At 31.7% G+C, this 18,221-nt stretch overlaps 1 protein-coding gene across 13 annotated transcripts in view; it reads right to left on the reverse strand.

Annotated features, from left to right (window-relative positions):
- Positions 1-18,221, reverse strand: part of Ppp1r9a (protein phosphatase 1 regulatory subunit 9A) — a 309,447-nt gene that overhangs the window by 93,035 nt on the left and 198,191 nt on the right. For all 13 annotated transcript variants that reach the window (XM_048785949.1, XM_048785937.1, XM_048785948.1 and 10 more), the window contains one exon: positions 4,256-4,391. In XM_048785949.1, the coding sequence (XP_048641906.1) occupies positions 4,256-4,391 (136 nt within the window). The remainder of the gene's footprint in view (positions 1-4,255; positions 4,392-18,221) is intronic.

Below are 18,221 nucleotides of genomic sequence, written 5' to 3' on the forward strand. Positions count from 1 at the left end.
AAAAGGTATAAAATTATTCATTTTAATTTCATGACCATATTCATTTTCTAATTCAAAAAAGAGGTATAGCACCATTTGATAGTATATTCCAATCTGAGCCCACAGCAGTTAAAATTATATGCTTTTTAACAGAAAGGTACCCATAAAATACAAACAGGCCAGAAAAAATATACAACAGAGTTATATCATCTCACTACTAAAGGCTAAAATAATAGTGTGGATTATGACAGAAGACTAGATGTTATAAAAAATTAAAATCTAGTTGAAAAATTTACCATACCCCCAGAATACCATGGCATAGTGCTGACTGTCTGAGGGGTTTACTGAAATCCTCTACAGTTACCTTTCAGATTGTTAGAAAGAAAAAGAAAAACAAATGCACAGTAATTCTATTAAATCCAGAAATGCAATCATTCATCACAGATTACTCAGATGTACATTAAAATTTTTTAGTGGTTTAGATTTTCATCTCCCTTTCTTTATAGGATCCTCCCTTTTATTTTTCAGCCTTCAGGCAGAGTCTTTGTACTACTACTTCTTCTTCTTCTTCTTCAATCAGAATGTTTAACAGAGAGTGAACAGAAACAGGAATGCAAATTAAAATGGAATTGGCTGTTTGCTTATTTTAAACTATTCCTAGTTTAAATATTTGGAGACAAAACAGAAAAAGCAGCAATTTAAATAGTTTGAGATTAACTATACATTTCAATTCTACTAGAGAATGACTTAGAATCTCCTAGAGCATTAAAATAGATATATGTAAGCATAAGTAACACATGATAAGGTGTTATTCCTAAACATTCTCCCTCTTTCTTCCTTCTTAGAGCGGACCACTGTACTTTTACAATTTCAGGATATACTGCTTATAGTGTGATGTTTTCCATGTAGCCAATTCAGGCAAGCAACTTCCATCTGTCCATGTGACAAGTTCCAAATTAGAATCAACTTTAGATGATTTGATCAAAAACAGAAGCTCTCTATCCTTTGGCAGACAATGTTGATCTAAGAACTGGCTCTGAAAATTAGCTGGATGAACTCAGTTGCTCTGTATCTAATTAGAGGTTTTCCTGGCTAGGTCCAGGGAATGTCACAGGGGATATTATCAAATAAAAGTAATTCTAACTTTGAAATCAAAAGATGATTCTATAAATTATAAGGAAAGTTAAAAGCCAAGTGACTGATTACACAAATTCAGGGCCTGTTCTAACAAATATATGTAAATCAATACATTGCTTAATTACATATAAAATTAAATCAATTATTCAATGACCATTTAACCATTGGATACTCAATATTCATTCTTCTCATTTCTGTTACTTTATGAACATTTTACTTTCCATCAACAGAGAAACAAAGTAAATAGAAAATTGAGAGAATATTCAAATCAATCAATTTTTTTCAAATCAATCAATTTAATAATATTTGGTAGTGTTAGTTACAAATTTTTGAATCGAGTAATAACATTGGCAGTCTTAATACTAGAGTGAATTATCATTATTTGTACAGATTTCACCTCTCCTCTGCACAGATAATTAAACTGGTTTTACCTGGACATGTTTTATTTAGTAACACACTGTGTTACACACAAATCAGAGAAGGATGAGAGAAAACTACAAAGGAAAACACTCTTTGACCCTCTCAAGAAAATGGGGGTTACTTGAAGTAACACAGTAGAAAGCTTCCGATTTCTAATTTCTGATTTCTAAGTTTAGTGAAAACTTCAACTCTTTTTTCTGGTAAAACATTTGTGTATTGTTATTCTTTCCTTTAAACTCCATGAAGACAATACTTAGGGACTGCTGTCTAAAATATTCTCCAGGTTTTCAATTTCCCTGTTATTAAAAATACAGAACAAAGAATTATGGAACTGAAGTATTACTGGAAGCTCCATCACTCTAAACAGGAATCCTCGTAACATCTTTTGTTCCCAGTTACCTTGTGTGTGCCTGAATACGCAGGCCCCTTAGGCATGTTCTGTACACTCCATTCAACAACAGTACTGAACAACTGCAGAGTCCAGTAGGCTTTGGGGCAAAAGACTCTACTCTAATACTAACTCTGACAGCTAAGTCATACCTGGGTAGGAGGGAACCTCAGCTGCTACATTTCTAGAAAAAACAAAAACAAAACACCTCTTCTGAATGCTTTAAAGATTAAATGAGAACATGTAGGGAAGGCACCTTGTAAAGTGCCTGACACTATCAGACTTATTCCTCTTACTCTTAAAAATATTTGCTTATATGGAAAATGATCTTTAGTCTCTTTACAAAAACAGACAAATAAATCCATAATCTTCCACTTGGTATATGATATGATCCTAAATATATATATGTGAAATAAAAAATATTCTTTTTTTCATTTACTCAGATTATCAAATAGAGGAAAATCATATGCACATGCTCAAAAGAATAGACACCCCTCTATCCCCATACCTCTACACATGCTTTAGCTGCTTGAGTTGAAAACTTTGGGGATAAATGTGAAAAATTCCTCCAATAATTGGAGGAAACATGTAAATGTGATCTAAAAGTTTTACGTGGGGAGCCTTAAAATCAGGCTATCTCACTTTCCCCTTTTTCTTGCTCAACCTGGTGTCTTATTCTGTGTTTATGGAATGCTAGAAACTAGAAGGAATCTAGCGATCTAGCCCAATCCTCAAACTTGAAAGCCAAGGACGCTGAGACACAGACAACAAAGCCTGGCCTCCTGCCTTTCCACCACTTGATGTCACCGTATTCCCCTCAACTTCACATCTAAAATCTAAGGGAGTGGGGAGGTAAAAACCAAGCCTGCAGTGACTGACTTGACAATTCTAAAACAGGCTTGTAGCCAAGCAAATCAACATCTCTAATAAAACATAAAACAGTGGAGCAGAGAATTGAAAACTAGGTAAAATGCAAGCTCAAATATTTGAAGAAACCACTTTTTAGTTTCAAATTTTGAGATAACATATTTCCATACTTCATATCTCAGTATAATTAGAAAAAAACTTGTCTTTTCAAGCAATCACAACAAGAAAAATACCCAATAAAGTAAACAGAATTCTAAGAGACTAATTCATTCATGAGAGGCTTTCTAATGTACTATCCTTAATTCAAAGTTAATTGATATACCATTTTCAATTTCCTACTCAATAAATGGAGACTACATCCTTGTTATACTACAAACACATGAAAACTATATACATTTTAGTTAAAATATCCCAGATTAAAAATACATGAAAAATATTTTTAATAATTTCTATGTTCTGGCTAGACACCAAAAAAAGTTCTGGAAAAGTAATATATTTAGATGAGTAGAGGGTGAACACATGAAATTTCACTGTGGTTATATTGTATCAGCTGACACAAAGAAGAATATTTGTTTTATCTGAATATTTACTAGTTGATGAAGTATGAAATACTACAACTAAATTGTTGATGGATCTTTTGACAAGTCAATATGAAACATATGCATGTTTGAATGTGTTTATAATAAAGCATGTTGTCCCATCATATCAATGTACATTTGGCACTGACATTGGAAATACACCAGCATCTGTATTACATTACAACACACAAGGGTTCCGGAGAGTCGTTTTCACTTGGGGGTTAGCTTCTATTCATTTACTTGATCTTCTACAGAGAGCAGGATGTAAAATTATTCCAATATGTATCTACGCTATGGAACATGTGCTAGTGGAAAAGCTTTGTTCTGCATTATGTTAGCACAAATCATAGTAAGCAGATCCAAAGAACTTTCTCTTCCTGAGGGGGGAAAAACCCTCTGGAAACACTCAGAAATCAGCATTTGTGTGTGTGTGTGTGTGTGTGTTTCTGTATTATGAGTGTGTTTTTTCACTTAAAATGTTTACTGATTTTTTTTTGAAAAGCATACTATTGTAGAACATTTGGAAAAGATTGAAAAAAATATAAACCAGAGAGAGAAAACTATCTAATTCCATCAATAAAAATAGCCATAATTCACATTTTGGTGTTTTTATCCTTTTTGTTTCTATGAATTTCTTTTAATAGTGAGATAAAAGACTGATATGTTTCCAGCCTTCAGACCATAAATAGGATACCATGACCTGATTCACAACTTAATATCAGATGCAAGTAGCATTTCTCTTCTTGAGGTTGAGTTTTGGCTCAACGTAGACTTATCCTCTTTAAGAAACTGCAAAGAGCCTGCCTTGCTGTTGCACAGTAGCGTGAGGGTTGCCCGCAGTGGGCATGTAGTGAGAAGGAACAGGAAATGCTGGCAGCACTCCTACCTCATCATCATCAGCATCGTACTGCCCATAGTGCTGCTCCAGCAGCTCTCTCTGGCGCCTCTCTTGTTCCAGCGTCTGGCTTATCAACTGGGCAACTTCACTCACTTGTCCTGGCTTTTCTCGTCCAATAACGAATCTGTAGAAAGGTTACAGAAGAGTAACGTGACTCTCCAGTAAAGAGGAGGGCTAAGAAAAGTAGCTAAGCTGAGATCTCGGCAGAGCCCATCAAGCCTTAACAAAGTAGTATCATCCATATGCTTCAAGTGGAGCGCCTGAGTGATAGGAAAGCTTAGCTGAGCAACAGAAGTGATTTTTACAGACACAGCTCATAAAGGAAAGAAAGGGACACCGTAAAGGACCATTAAAAAATTATCACTTTGGGAGAAGCCCTAACAGATACAATTCATTCTGCAGTATTGTACACATTTAAGTTGCATTAAGTTTGGAAGCAAGCATATGATTTTAAGTACCACTGAACTTAAGAATCAATCCCATAAAAAAAGCCTCTTTATAACACAAAAAGCTTTAAAAATTTTTTCAAAGCATGGCATAAATTATATTGTTAACAGACTTCTGCTAAGGTACTAAAAAGTCTGGTGGTAAGAGGAGAAATAGAAGTACTATCTAAAATTTTGCTTTTAAAAGCAAAAACTCCAATTGATTACCACTTTTGGGGGAAAAGATGATTTGGGGAAGTGTGTGGTTCAAGAAATAAAGGAAAAAAAGGAAATGTCTGTTAATATTAATTCTTATTGGAAAAAAGTCTAAGGGAAATATTTACTTACAGTGAGCCACATCATTTATGATACATCCTTGTCAATTCAATGTGTTCTGCTCAACAAATTAAATAATAAAATAATATATGCAGTTTCTAAGTATCACTTAATATCATTTTTGAATGTGATGTTCTGAGTTTAATCTCATTTTTATACTTAATTAATAATTCCTTTGATTATAATATTTTATATATTGCATTTCAAATAACATAGACTAATATTTTCTGTACAAACTCACTGAAGGACAAAAATTTTATACCTTAATGTTCTTCATTTACTTTTCAGAAATATTTTTATGTAATTTCAAACAAGACTTAGATTAAGCTTGAGTGATCATGATCTTTTGAGTTATTTTCATTTGAGAATCAAGTATAAATAGAACTTACCAAAACCTAATTTCTCATCTTTATTCAAGTATAATTTATACACAATAAGATACATCTATTTTAAATGTACTGTCATTAAGTGTGACAAATATATAAAACTGTAATTAATACATCAGTGAAGATATAAAATATTTCCATCAACCCCAAATATTTCCTTATATCTCTTTCCAGTAAATTGTCTTTAGCCTGGGAACAAAGAACTGTTTTCCAGAGTTTCAAATGTATGGAATCACAGAAAATCTTAGTTTCTTTGGCTCACTACAATGGTTTGGAGATTATCCATGTTGTTTCAACTATCAGTAAATTGTTCTTTTTATTACTGAGTACTAAGTATTTCACTGTACTAAATATGCCACATTTGGTTGATCTACTTTTCTACTAATAGATGTTTACATGAATTTTGGATATTAGACATGAAGTTACCAGAAACATATGTGCAAGTTTTTGTGTCCTTAAGTTTTCATTCCCCTTAGGCAAATTACTAATCATGAAACTGATTAGTAATAAGGTAAGTGGATGTTAAACTTTAAAGATATTGCCAAATTGTTTTTTGAAGTGATGGTACCATTTTATGTTCCTAATAGCAACATATGAGAGTTGTAGCTGTTTTATATTCTAACTTTTAACACTGCCTTTTAAAATTTCAGCCAGGCTTGTGGGTATCTAATGGTATCTCATAATGGTTTTAATTTCTAATGGACTGATGACAGATGATATTAACTATAGATCTTTTCAAGGACTTATTGACCATATCTCTTTTCTATGTGAAATATCTTTTCAAATCTTTGGCCTGTCCCTAAAAATTGACTTCTCTGACTTTTTGTTACTGACTTGTAATGGCTCTTTATATATTCTAGATACATATCTTTGTCTATATGTATTGCAAATATATATACATATCACACGTGTATATGTGTTCAATCTATTTTCTTCTTACAGTTTGTGGCTTCCCTTTTCACTTTTGTGTGTCTTTCAAGGGAAACCTGCTGTATCACTTTTTTAAAAAAATCATGCCTTTTGTTTTCTAAGAAATCTTTGCCTGATTGCTAATTTCTCCTATTTTTCTTCTTTGAGTGTTAATGTTTTGCTTCTATATTAGGTGTCTTTTGAATGAATTTTTATGCATGATGTGTGACAAAGGTAAAGTTCCAAATTTTTTCAAATGGATAATCAGTTGTTTCAACAACATTTGTTGAAAATAATTCATTACCGCTATTGAATTACTTGGATACATTTGTTGAAAGGAGTGGACCATGTATTTGTGGGTTAACTTGTAGGCTTTACTATCTAGTCACTCATACGTTTGTACTTTTGCCAATATCAGACTTCCTTCATTACTACTCAGTAAGTCTTAAAACTAGGTAATATGAATTATTCAACTATATTTTTCCCCGGATTTCCATATAAACTTTATAAACAGCTTGTCAATTTCTAAAAGAAAGCCCATTGGGTTTGGCGTTGCTTCGAATCTACAGAACATTTTGTGGAAAACTGACAGCTTACTAATATTAACTCATCTGGTCCAGGAAGATGGTATATGTGTATTATTTAGATCTTCGCTATTTTCTCAGAATACTACACTGCAGTTTTCAGTGTACAGGTTTAAGTTATAGTTTAAGTTATCTCAAAATATGACAGATTTTCTGAAATTATTGTAAGAGGTATTAGTTTTAGACTTAATTTTTTAGTTATTTGTTGCTAGAGTATAGAAACATAATTGATTTTTTAATACTGGTCTTAGAATCTGTGACCTTGCTACTACACTCACTCATTAATCCTATGGCCTTTTTTGTAAATACCTTAGGATATTTTCTTATTTAAATTAAAGATTGCATCCATTATGAAGAAAGCATTCTTATTTCCTACTATTTATTTTATTTGTTTCTTTTTCTATTTATTGCCTTATTGCACTGGCTAAGACCTCCAAAATACGTTAAAAAGGTATAAGAATAAACATTCTTACTCTGTTGCCTACTACTCTAAAACATGAGTTCTGAAAAGCCCAGAGATACACAGGGTAATTTCATTTGGAGATATGATGGGTGAAGATACATAAAGTCTTGACTATGTTAAAGTAATCTAGACATGTGTTACTATTTCAAATTCATTATGTTTTCAGTAAATATATGTATGTGAAAAATTATGTCTTGTGATGCATATAAAAAAGAGCTCAAAAAATTTGCACCATAGAACAGTAGTTTTAGCAAAGTCTATACTGACCTTTTACCTTTCTTTAAATTTATCAGTGTAAGGTTTAAGGGAGTATCACTCACCTACTATAAAGTTGACAGGAGATAGAAAAAAAAAGAGTTAATGAACAAAATGCATATTTACAGAAACAGCAGACAAGTTCAAAGCAAAAGGTAAATTAAGAGTTCAGATTCATTTAAACCATAAATTCTTTGCATTTAAGCCATAAGTTATTTTTGTCAGATTTTCTAGTTCAACAGTTTTTTTCTAAGAATGGAGAATTTCATTTTCTCTGCAAGACAAGTCTTTAAAGTTACTCAATGCAATTCAGAAGAGAGAAAGGTAAGATGTAGAAATTATATACTTGCCTAACATTTGGAACTATTGCCGTTAATTCCAAGGATGAATGAGGTCTTAATAAAGACCTTGTGAAATACTCTAAAACACACAATTATAAAAACAAGAGCCCAAACAATAATATAATGTGTTGTATTATAGTAAGAAATTATATAATCATAATATACTACAATAGATCAAAACCTTTAATATCATATGTAAATTCTTCCTGACCTCAAAAAAATGATCCTTACTTCCCAAACCGGAATTATTTGCAATGCTAAAATTCAAAGAAATGAGTGTATGTGTAATCAGTCTCAGAGGAAATAAGAACTATTCCATAAATCTTAAAGAAACTGCATTTTAAAAACACCGTTGCTTCAAATCACAGCTTGGCTTTCTGAATTTGTCTATACAATTTAACATAATTTGCTATTTGCCCAATACTGGGGTATATTCAAAATTGCTTTATAGTATGACAAAATAGAAATGATTTGCAATTGCATATAAGACAAGATAATTCATCACATGAAACAGACTCACTTTTAAACATGTTATGTTAAAATAACCCATACCTCCTTCATTCAGGCACCTTTTTGGAGCAGCAGTATCGTACCCAGCTATATACATTTTCAAAGCCTTGTAATCTAATATAATTTATGGTACAGGATTACAGTAAAAGAAAGTCATCCTTATAAGTACAGTCCAGAGGAAAAGTAAGAAAAGTGGAAACAAACTACTTGTTGTTCAGCTGTATTCTCCTCATGAAAATTAGTATCTAACCTTATGTGTCCAAAGGGGTGATTGAAGAATAAAATGCAGTACATACATAAAGGGACTTGGTTGCATTATTATTATGACAAAACTGAAAAGTGTTTGAAACATGAATAGCATTTGTATTATTTTTCTATATGTTCTCAATATTTTAAGTTCATTTATAAGTAAGATTATACATACTATCTAGCAAATATAGGATTCAGCATAAAATGTCAAATTTAAGGTAAGGTTATTATTTCAATTAAGGATCCAGAGTACAGATATGCTGTAATAGTACAATTCAGGGGTTAAAAGGGCCTATAAAATGGGGAAATGGCTTTGATAGTATAAATCTATCTAACTGTAAACACCACTTATTGAATCTAAGGCCTTGCATATGTTAATATTTCTAAGGCTTAGTTTCTATATTTGTAAAATGAGCATAATAACCATAATAAATAAATATTGTATAATCCACATAAAGCTTAACTAAGTATCTAGTGCTTAAGAAAGTCTTTTAATAAATGTTTGCTCTTGTTCTTATCTAGACTATGCATTTGTTATTATCAGGATAAGGTGGAATGTGTTTAAAAGTGCTTACTGTTCACACTGTCCAATTACTTCCTATTTTATAACAGTTTTAAAAGCAGTTTTTTGCGAGTCAACTATAGGAAAAGGATGAAATAAATCAACTATAAGAAAAAGACGTTCTGAAATTTTTATTTTCCATTGTCACTAAAATAGAAGAGTATTAATTACATGACCACTTTAAATTGAACTCTTAAAACCTTGAAATATGTAATAATTAAGTCAGCAACAGTCAGTTTCTCTAAATGCACATGATCAAATAAACTGATGTTTCTGCACAAGTTGCATCTTAGACATTATCTCCAGCTGCAATAATAAAATATGTAGTCAAATCAGTCTATTGATAAAGTGCCTTTAAGAGACAAATACTTTTTGTCATTTAAATTTTTTTTTCTTTGCTTCAACCTGAGATGGTGAGGTCTTTTATTTTTAGCTATTGAGAATTAGGTAGCTAAAACCAAACCTGAATAGATTTTTATATTAAAAAGAGTATTTTCCATGCTTATGCTTAAAAAATAATAGCACTACTGAAACCAAAATCCCCTTCTTTCAATGTGAATTATTCCATTAAGAACAGTCCACGCTCCCTATCATACTGAGATATAATAAATAAAAGTGGATAAATCAGTAATTTCTTTTCTTTTCATATATTATCAGACCAAGCAATGTCCATGTACTGTCCTTTGGAGTTTAGACATCTATGTTATATGGAATTCATTTGATTAGTTTTATTAAATTCTCTCATAATCTATCAAACAAAAAGTAAACAACAATAAATATGCATTTAAATTTGCAAAACTGAAGTCACAAATATCCCATGTCCTGTGTGACTAATATGAGAGGTTAAGTGAAAAAAATGACAGTCTGTGAATGCCTCATTTTTCCATCATAAATTTTAGTTCCAATGAATGTGGTAATGCTAGTCAACAGTAGCAGTTAAACAATGCTGAAATTTAAAAATTCTTAATGTAGAATGAAGCTAATGGAAAAGTTATACCAGGATGTAATTATTAGTTCGTATACATTGTTATTCCATTAAAATATAATTTAGACAAATATTATACATCAAATATCAAACACTTATCTTTAAAAAACATAAAGATAAATAGACACACAGAATTGACACTTGAATATCCCATTGCAAAACCCTTGTGAGCCATGGGGTCACAAGATCACATAATGCTTTCAAAGATTTTTGTAAAAAGTGTCTCATATTTTTCTGTATGATCATATTATGTGTGTGTAGATGTGTGTATATATATATATACACACATATATATATAACAAATAATAGCAATACTGAAATATATATACATATCCATATATATGTGTATATGTATGTATGTATGTATGTGTGTGTGTGTGTGTGTATATATATGTATATATATAGCTTTTCTCTGAAATTGAGAGTTTTAAAAATATTTAACTTAATTCTAGTGAACAAGTGGCAGAAATCTATCTCCAGCCACATTCACTAGTTTGCTGATAATAGGGAGGGATTAAAAACTGAAACAACCAAGCTTTGTGCCCTTATTTATAATTGCATACACTTATACATTTTTCCTCCCTATATAACATGCTAGACTAATATGCCAAACTGTATATTTGACATTTAAAATTTTTAATTCACCTCTATGAAAATGTTTCCTTTCAAAAGCTAGAACTAAACATTTACGATTATTCCTTTGAAATGAATTTTGCATTTAATCCAGTACCAATTATAAGTTTTTTTCTATATTATATTTCAATGTAAAATAAATAAAAGTTCTTTAAAAAGCTTGCCTAACACAGGCTATTTCAAGGATTCCATAGTATATAAAAGGTATAAACTCAGAAGATACTTTCCAAAAATTCTATATCACTTCCAGAAATAACATTTCTAAGTTAGCTTTGATGTCTCAGGTTTAAATATTTATGCATATAAACATTAAAAAGGTAATTTGCAAAATGTTAATCTGTATGTAGTGACACCAGAAAATGTTTCATCAAGCCACAGTCCCCTTTAATTAGTTTTCTGAAATCCCCAATGTTTTTAATCTTCTAACACTAGAAGTTGTTGATCCTTCATATATATATATCTCCCCAGATCTTTGTTGATCATATATATATATATATATATATATATATATATATATATAAATATATATATCCCAAGATCTTTTTTATATTTCATATCAAGACAGGGTCTCATTAAGTTGCTTAGGGCCTCTCCAAGTTGCTGGGGCTGGCTTTGAACTCTTGATCCTCCTGCCTTGGCCTCCCAAACTGCTAGGATACAGGCATACACTGTTATGCCTGGCTACTCTTCTTATATTTTTAAGAATAAAATATTCTACCCATGGTCACAAATCCACAGTGATTGCGCTCCTCTTGTCTGAGAGACAGGGGATAGTCTTAGAAGTAAATACAGACCAAAAATGACTATCAATTTCCATGTATATGGAAATTCTCTATCAAGCACAATCCCAAAATCAAAGGTGCTCATAAAATGTGAAACTCTCAATTGCCCCATATACTATAATGGTAACATAAACATTATAGAAATAATTTAAATAAAGTAAAATCATTTCAAGATTTAACGTATTTCCATGATCTTAAGCAAAAATAGAACAAAAACTTCCAAATTTAGGAATTACGTGCCCAGATATGTATCCAAATACAAACAGTACATTTCCATAAAAAACTCACTTGTAGTTCAATTATAATTTCTTTTGCATATTATAACCTCTTCCAAAAAGGATAAATATTTAAAAGCCTCAGATTATTTTGTGTGTAATTACAACAGGTATAAAATCCTGGATTTCCAAAAGTGATATATAGCTCCATATGATAAATTAATCTGTATGCTTAGGATAAAATCACAAGGAATACATAATTATTGATTGTGGGTAGCAGGTACTTTCCAAAAAGCATTTAAATTTTAATGTGACTGACAATGAATAGCAAACACACAAATCATTAGAAATTTGAAACAAAATCCAGGATGGCTGTCCATAGAGTATCCAGTCCTTTTTCTAAAATTCCCTCTTTCAAATGTTTTACAGTTGTTACCATGTCTTCCTTAAATTTTCTGTTTTTAAGGCAAAAGGCTGTAGAAACTTTTAACATTTATATATAGAAGGAAAAATGTTTATACCTCTTACATTTGGTCAGTTTTTCCTAAATAATCTCAAGTTTTTCAGGGTTCTTCTTAAGTAGGTATGTAACATTAAACAAACTATACTGTGGTATGAAATTAATCTGCATATCAATCTGTTTGACCAAACAACCATCCACTCAAGTAGTTATCCAGCATTAATGTAGACAGTCTCTAACATAGACGAAGTGATCCCTGAGTCCTGATATTCATGGCTTGTGTAATTCTCTCCCTTTCAGTGTGCCTAGAGGTACTGATTTTTTTTTTTTTATCAAATAAAGCACAGTATAACTAATGTAATGTCACTTTAGATATTAGATTATAAGAAGATGGGAGATTCTGTCATCGGACCTCTTTTTTGGGGGGAACTGGGAATTGAATCCAGAGAAGCTTAACCACTGAGCTTATACCTAGGTCTTTATTAAAATTTTGAGACAGGGTTTTACTAAATTACTTAGGGCCTCACTAAGTTGTTGAGGCTGGCTATGAACTTGCAATCCTCTAGACTCAGCCACTTGAGCTGTTGGGATTCCAGATATGGGCCATTGTTCTACCGCTTAAGAACGCCTTTCAATGAATGAGTGGAGAAGCCAGTTTCCATTCTGTGATTCATCCCGTAGAGAAGTCCACATGAGATAACTTACAAATAGATCTCAAAAAAACACAAGGTAATAACAAGGTAATAATGGTGTCACCAAATTTTGAGATAATGTTATCCAACATAGGTACACAAACAAGCAAGGTGCTGCTTAAAGCTACACATGAAAGAAAACAAAGGTTCTTAAAATTATGTTGCAAATCCACATTTGAATAAAGAAAAAGGTCCAGGTACAGAGAATTTTATGATGTAACTTTTTTTTTTCTGGGACAAAGTGTTAAAATAAAAGCACACAGCACCATCAAATCTTTCGACTGCTAAGGAAATGCAGTTAGATTACATCTACGCTTGTTAAAGAGACAAATCTTCCTTTCCACATTACCAGCATCATTAACAATAATTAATTAATATGGTGCTTTGTGAGTTAGTCACAGCTATTTTCACACATTTTTAAATTCAATTTTATAGAGGTAAAAATTATATAACAAGCTGACCAAGTTTAAACTGGATAATCTGATGATTTCTGATAACTGTCTATATAGTTGTGTGATAATAACTATAATATAGAACTTTTTATCACCTCAAAATGTTTCTTCCTTCTTCTACAGGCTCCCTCCATCTGTAGTTCTGGGAAACCACAGATCTGTTTTCTGTCACTGTAGTTTTACATTTTTAAAAATTTTATATAAATGGAATCAAGCAATAATATAAAGGCTTTTGTGTCTGGCTTCTTTTACTCAGTATAATGGCATTGAGAATTATACACGGTGCTGAATGTGTCAATAGTTTGTTCCTTTGCACCACTAAGAAGTATTTCATTGTATGAAATATAATACAATTTATACACCAAATTATCAGTTAAAGAACATTTGAATAGTTTACGGTTTTTACTATTATGACTAAAGCTCCTATGAACACTTGAATATGAATCTTTGTATAGTATGAGTATTTTATTGCTGTGGAGTAAATAGCTAAGAGTAGAACTGCTGTCTGGTATGATATATGTTTGTAAAAACCTGTTGAACTGTGGCTGTACTGTCTTGCATTTCCATCAGCAATGAATCAGTGTTGAAGTTGCTACACATTGCTTGTCAGTAGGTAAAATTATCAGTCTTCTAAATTTTAGCCTTTCTAGTAGTTGTATAGTAGTTCCTCACTCTGGATTTAATTAACATTTTCCTAATGATTAATGATGTTGAACAGAATTTCTTGTGCTTAATTGTAGATCTGCTTTGGTGAACTTTTTTCTTAAAGTGATTTGCATATTTTAAGAAAAGCAAATAAAAATCATATTAATGGTTACTACCATAATAACTTTATTTCTTATAAGAGTTTTTATAGATCTTCTCTATAACTACTTTTTCAGTAAATGTTTTTAAGTATTTATTCAATTGATGTATTTTCATTTTCTTAAGAGTATTTTTCATGTTTTAAATTTTGATGTAGTTTAATTTACCATTATTTCTTCTTATGCTTCCTGCTTCTGTCCTAAAACCAAACTCTGATTAGCTCAAGATCATAAAGATTTTTTGCCTATTTTCTAGAGATCTTAGGGTCTTAGCTGCTACACTTAGGTCTGTAAGTAATCTAGAGTTAAGTTTTATGTATGTGATAACAGGAAGGTCAAGTGTTTTTTGTTTATTTTTAATCTGTTTGTCTCATTTTTAATGAGGCCATCCAATTTTTCCTGTACCATTTGTTGAAAAGACTATAATTGCCTCCACTGACTTACCTTATTGTCTTTGTAAAAAATAATTTCTTTACATTTTTGAGAATATATATGTAACTCTATTCTGTTCAATTAATCTATATGAGTGTCCTTATGCCTAAACCAGAGTGCCTTGTTTTCTATAGTTTTCAGGCAGTGAAAATCCTTTAACTCTGATATTTTTAAAGAACAATAATTTCTATAAGAGTAACCTGCTGAGATTTTCATTAGGGTTATGTTTAATGTACAGATTAATTTGTGAAAAGTTGGAATCATAAAAATATTGAGTATTCTGATGTATGAACATGTTCTATTTCCTCTCACACTTAAGTTGTTATATTTTCTCAGAAGTATTTTGTTGTTTTAAGTATAAAAATTGAATAGGAATTGTGAAGGTGGACATATTTGCAGTATTCTTGATTCTAGGGGAAAAATCACTTTATCCCAATCATTAAATATGATATTAACTATCAGTTTCACTTAGATGATACATATTACATTAAGCAAGTACCCTGCTGTTTCTTGAGAGTTTTTTCTTAATCTATATCTGTTGAGGTGAGCAAATAATTTTTCACCCATTTACAGATACTGAGTCCTTCTTTTACACTCATATTTGTAATCTAGTTACAATAACTGTGTTAATGTAATTATATACTAATATATCATTTCTAACATTTCTTGAGGTGTCTCTCCTTAACTAATTTTCCACTAATCATGTCATATTTTCCTTTTCTTCATATGCCTTACAATTCTTATTTTAGTGCTGGACACTGAAATGTTTTTTGTGTCCTAATATTCTTGAATATTGTTCTGGGATAGTTACTTGGAGACAGATCCTTCTGAAGCTTGTTTTAGGTCTTAATATGTGGGATTAGACCTACGTTTAGTTTAGAGCTAAAAGTTGACAGTTCCTCTTTTAGCTTGTCTACCTTCTTTCATATTTACCTCTATACATCAAGAAGAAGCTGGGCAGAGGGTTAGGGTTGTGGCTCAGTGGCACAGCGCTTGCCTCACACATGTGAGGCACTGGGTTCGATCCTCAGCACCACATAAAAATGAATAAACAAAATAAAGATATTGCATCCATCTATAACTAAAAAAATATATAAAAAAAGAAGAAGTGGGTAGCTCCTTCAGTTCTTTTTGCCTTAAAATCTCATGAATTAAAAGTCCTAGTCAGTTTATAAGACACATTTTCTACCTTCTACACTACTGAAGGTGACAAAAGGTGTTGCTAAACTTTGTCATTATGTAACAAAGATCCCTTTTCTTCCCATTTCAATAACACTTTGTTTTTTCTTCTTTAAGGCTATCAGTCTCTTTTTTGTTTTCATTAACACTCTTCTCATAATTTCATTAATAATCCAGTCCCAAATCTATTCTCACATCTTCAGGTTCTTCTAGCTACAGCCCAAACTCAGGCACCAAAACTGTGTAAGTTGTATTTGTTAGTACAGACTGCTTCAAAATTTATAAGCATTTATTATCTTCCACAGTTTCTGTAAGTCAAGAATTTAGGGGAGTCTTGGTTCAGCAGTTTAGGCTTGGTTCTTGAGTTCAACCACATGTAGGCTAGGGCTGTAGTCCTCTAAATGCTTTACTAAGGCTGGAGGAGGTGCTTCCCAGGGGCCTACATAACAAATCTGGCAAGTTGGTACTGGCTAGTGGCTGGCCTAAGTTCTTCTTTGTGTGAACAGTCTTCAGAGGCTCTCTGAATGCCTTCTCAACATGGCAGCTGGACTTCTTCGGAGTTGGCAACCCAAAGACCATGGTGAAAGCCACAATGTCTTTTATAATTTAGCCTTGGAAATCATGGATCATTACTTCCTCCTTATTCTAATCATCACACAGCCTAGACGGGAATTGATTTGTTAGGGGATCAAAAAAGAGAGTCAACACCAGAAAGACAGAGTAGCATGAGATGAACACTATTTGGAAAAAAATGATAATATGATAGAGACTGACTTGGGGTTTAGACAACATAAATAGCATAATATGAGAAGAACTCATCCATTAAAGAAATGATTTATGAACTGAGACTTGATAAACAGTAACTGGCCAAGTGTGTATCATATGATATAGGGAAGCCAATAGGGTATATCCTAGAATGAGTTCAAACACCTGAAAACTAGGAGTCCCAATGTCCAAGAGCAGAAGATGTTCCAGTTCAAACACAGTTTTTGAATTCACCCTTCTTCCATCTTTTTTTTTTTTTAAACTTTTTGGGCTCTCTGCATTAGATAATGCTTGCCCACATTGGTGAGGGTGATCTTTACTCAGTTGACTGATTCAAATGCTAATCTTTTCCAGAAACATTCTCACAGACACGTATAGATAATGATTTACAAGCTATCTGGGCATAACTTAGCCCAATCAATTTGACATATTAACTCTTCTGTTTTTGTTATACACCAAATCCAGGTATATGTTTTAAATCCAATTAGTATTTCAAAACTGTTTCAATAGGCTGCTATACCTTGCCTCATCCCTAATTAGTATATTTCATACTTTCATCAAGGATCAACATCACACTCTGGATAACTCTGAAATAAGCACTTGATAAATCCTGATAAAATCTATATTAACTAATGCTTTACAATATGAATTATGTAATGCATGTACAGCTCTCTTCTTTTGACTTTAGACTAATACTATTTCATATGTTTTTATTATGTATTTAGTGATTCATGGTGCAAACCTAAAGAAAATGCTTTAAGAGTTGTTTAAAAACCTACAGTCTCTGTGGTATTGACAGGATATGACTTCACTAATGTAATTTAGTTAACAAGTTACAATAAACTTCTGTTCTCATCCTCAGGTTCTGTATTACATAAAGATAATTTAAAAACAGGTTAGACTCAGAATGTTATATGAGCAGTTTTACCCACCTATTCACAGTTCATAATATATTAAATGATGTTTTTCTTTGAGATCTTTTAAAACCAAATTATGTTTGTTGGTCCATGTTTAGTTATGGGAAAACTAATCTTAAACTAGAATTTATAAATTCATTAAAAGACAATAATATAAAGTAATTTGAAAAGGATAAAAACCAATTGAAACCTATAGAAAGAATCAATAGATATTTACAGATTGTTTAAAGTTATACAAAACTACAAGTATTTTTGAATACAAAATACAACTTTATCTGCTATCATTTTATCAGTAATGTCTCACATTTAAACAAAACTGATTCAGTCTCTTGTCTTAAATCTCTGTAAATAAGAGAAAAAATATGTGTTCTGAATTTTATTAGAGCTAGCAGAGATAAAAGCAGGGTCTGGAGTGTGGCTCAGGGGTAGAGCACTTGCCTACCATGCACAAGGCTGGGGGTTCAATCCTTAGCACCACACCAAAATAAACAAACAAACAAAAAAAGAAATAAGTATCATAAAGCTGACTCTTTTATAAACTATGAATAATATTGAATATATTCACTGTCTCTATGGTCTCGGGACCAGGTACAAAGGACAGATTTCTAGGATAAGTGCT

This window comes from Marmota marmota, unplaced genomic scaffold (genome assembly GCF_001458135.2).
Source record: "Marmota marmota marmota unplaced genomic scaffold, marMar, whole genome shotgun sequence".
NCBI classification, from domain to species: Eukaryota; Metazoa; Chordata; class Mammalia; order Rodentia; family Sciuridae; genus Marmota; species Marmota marmota.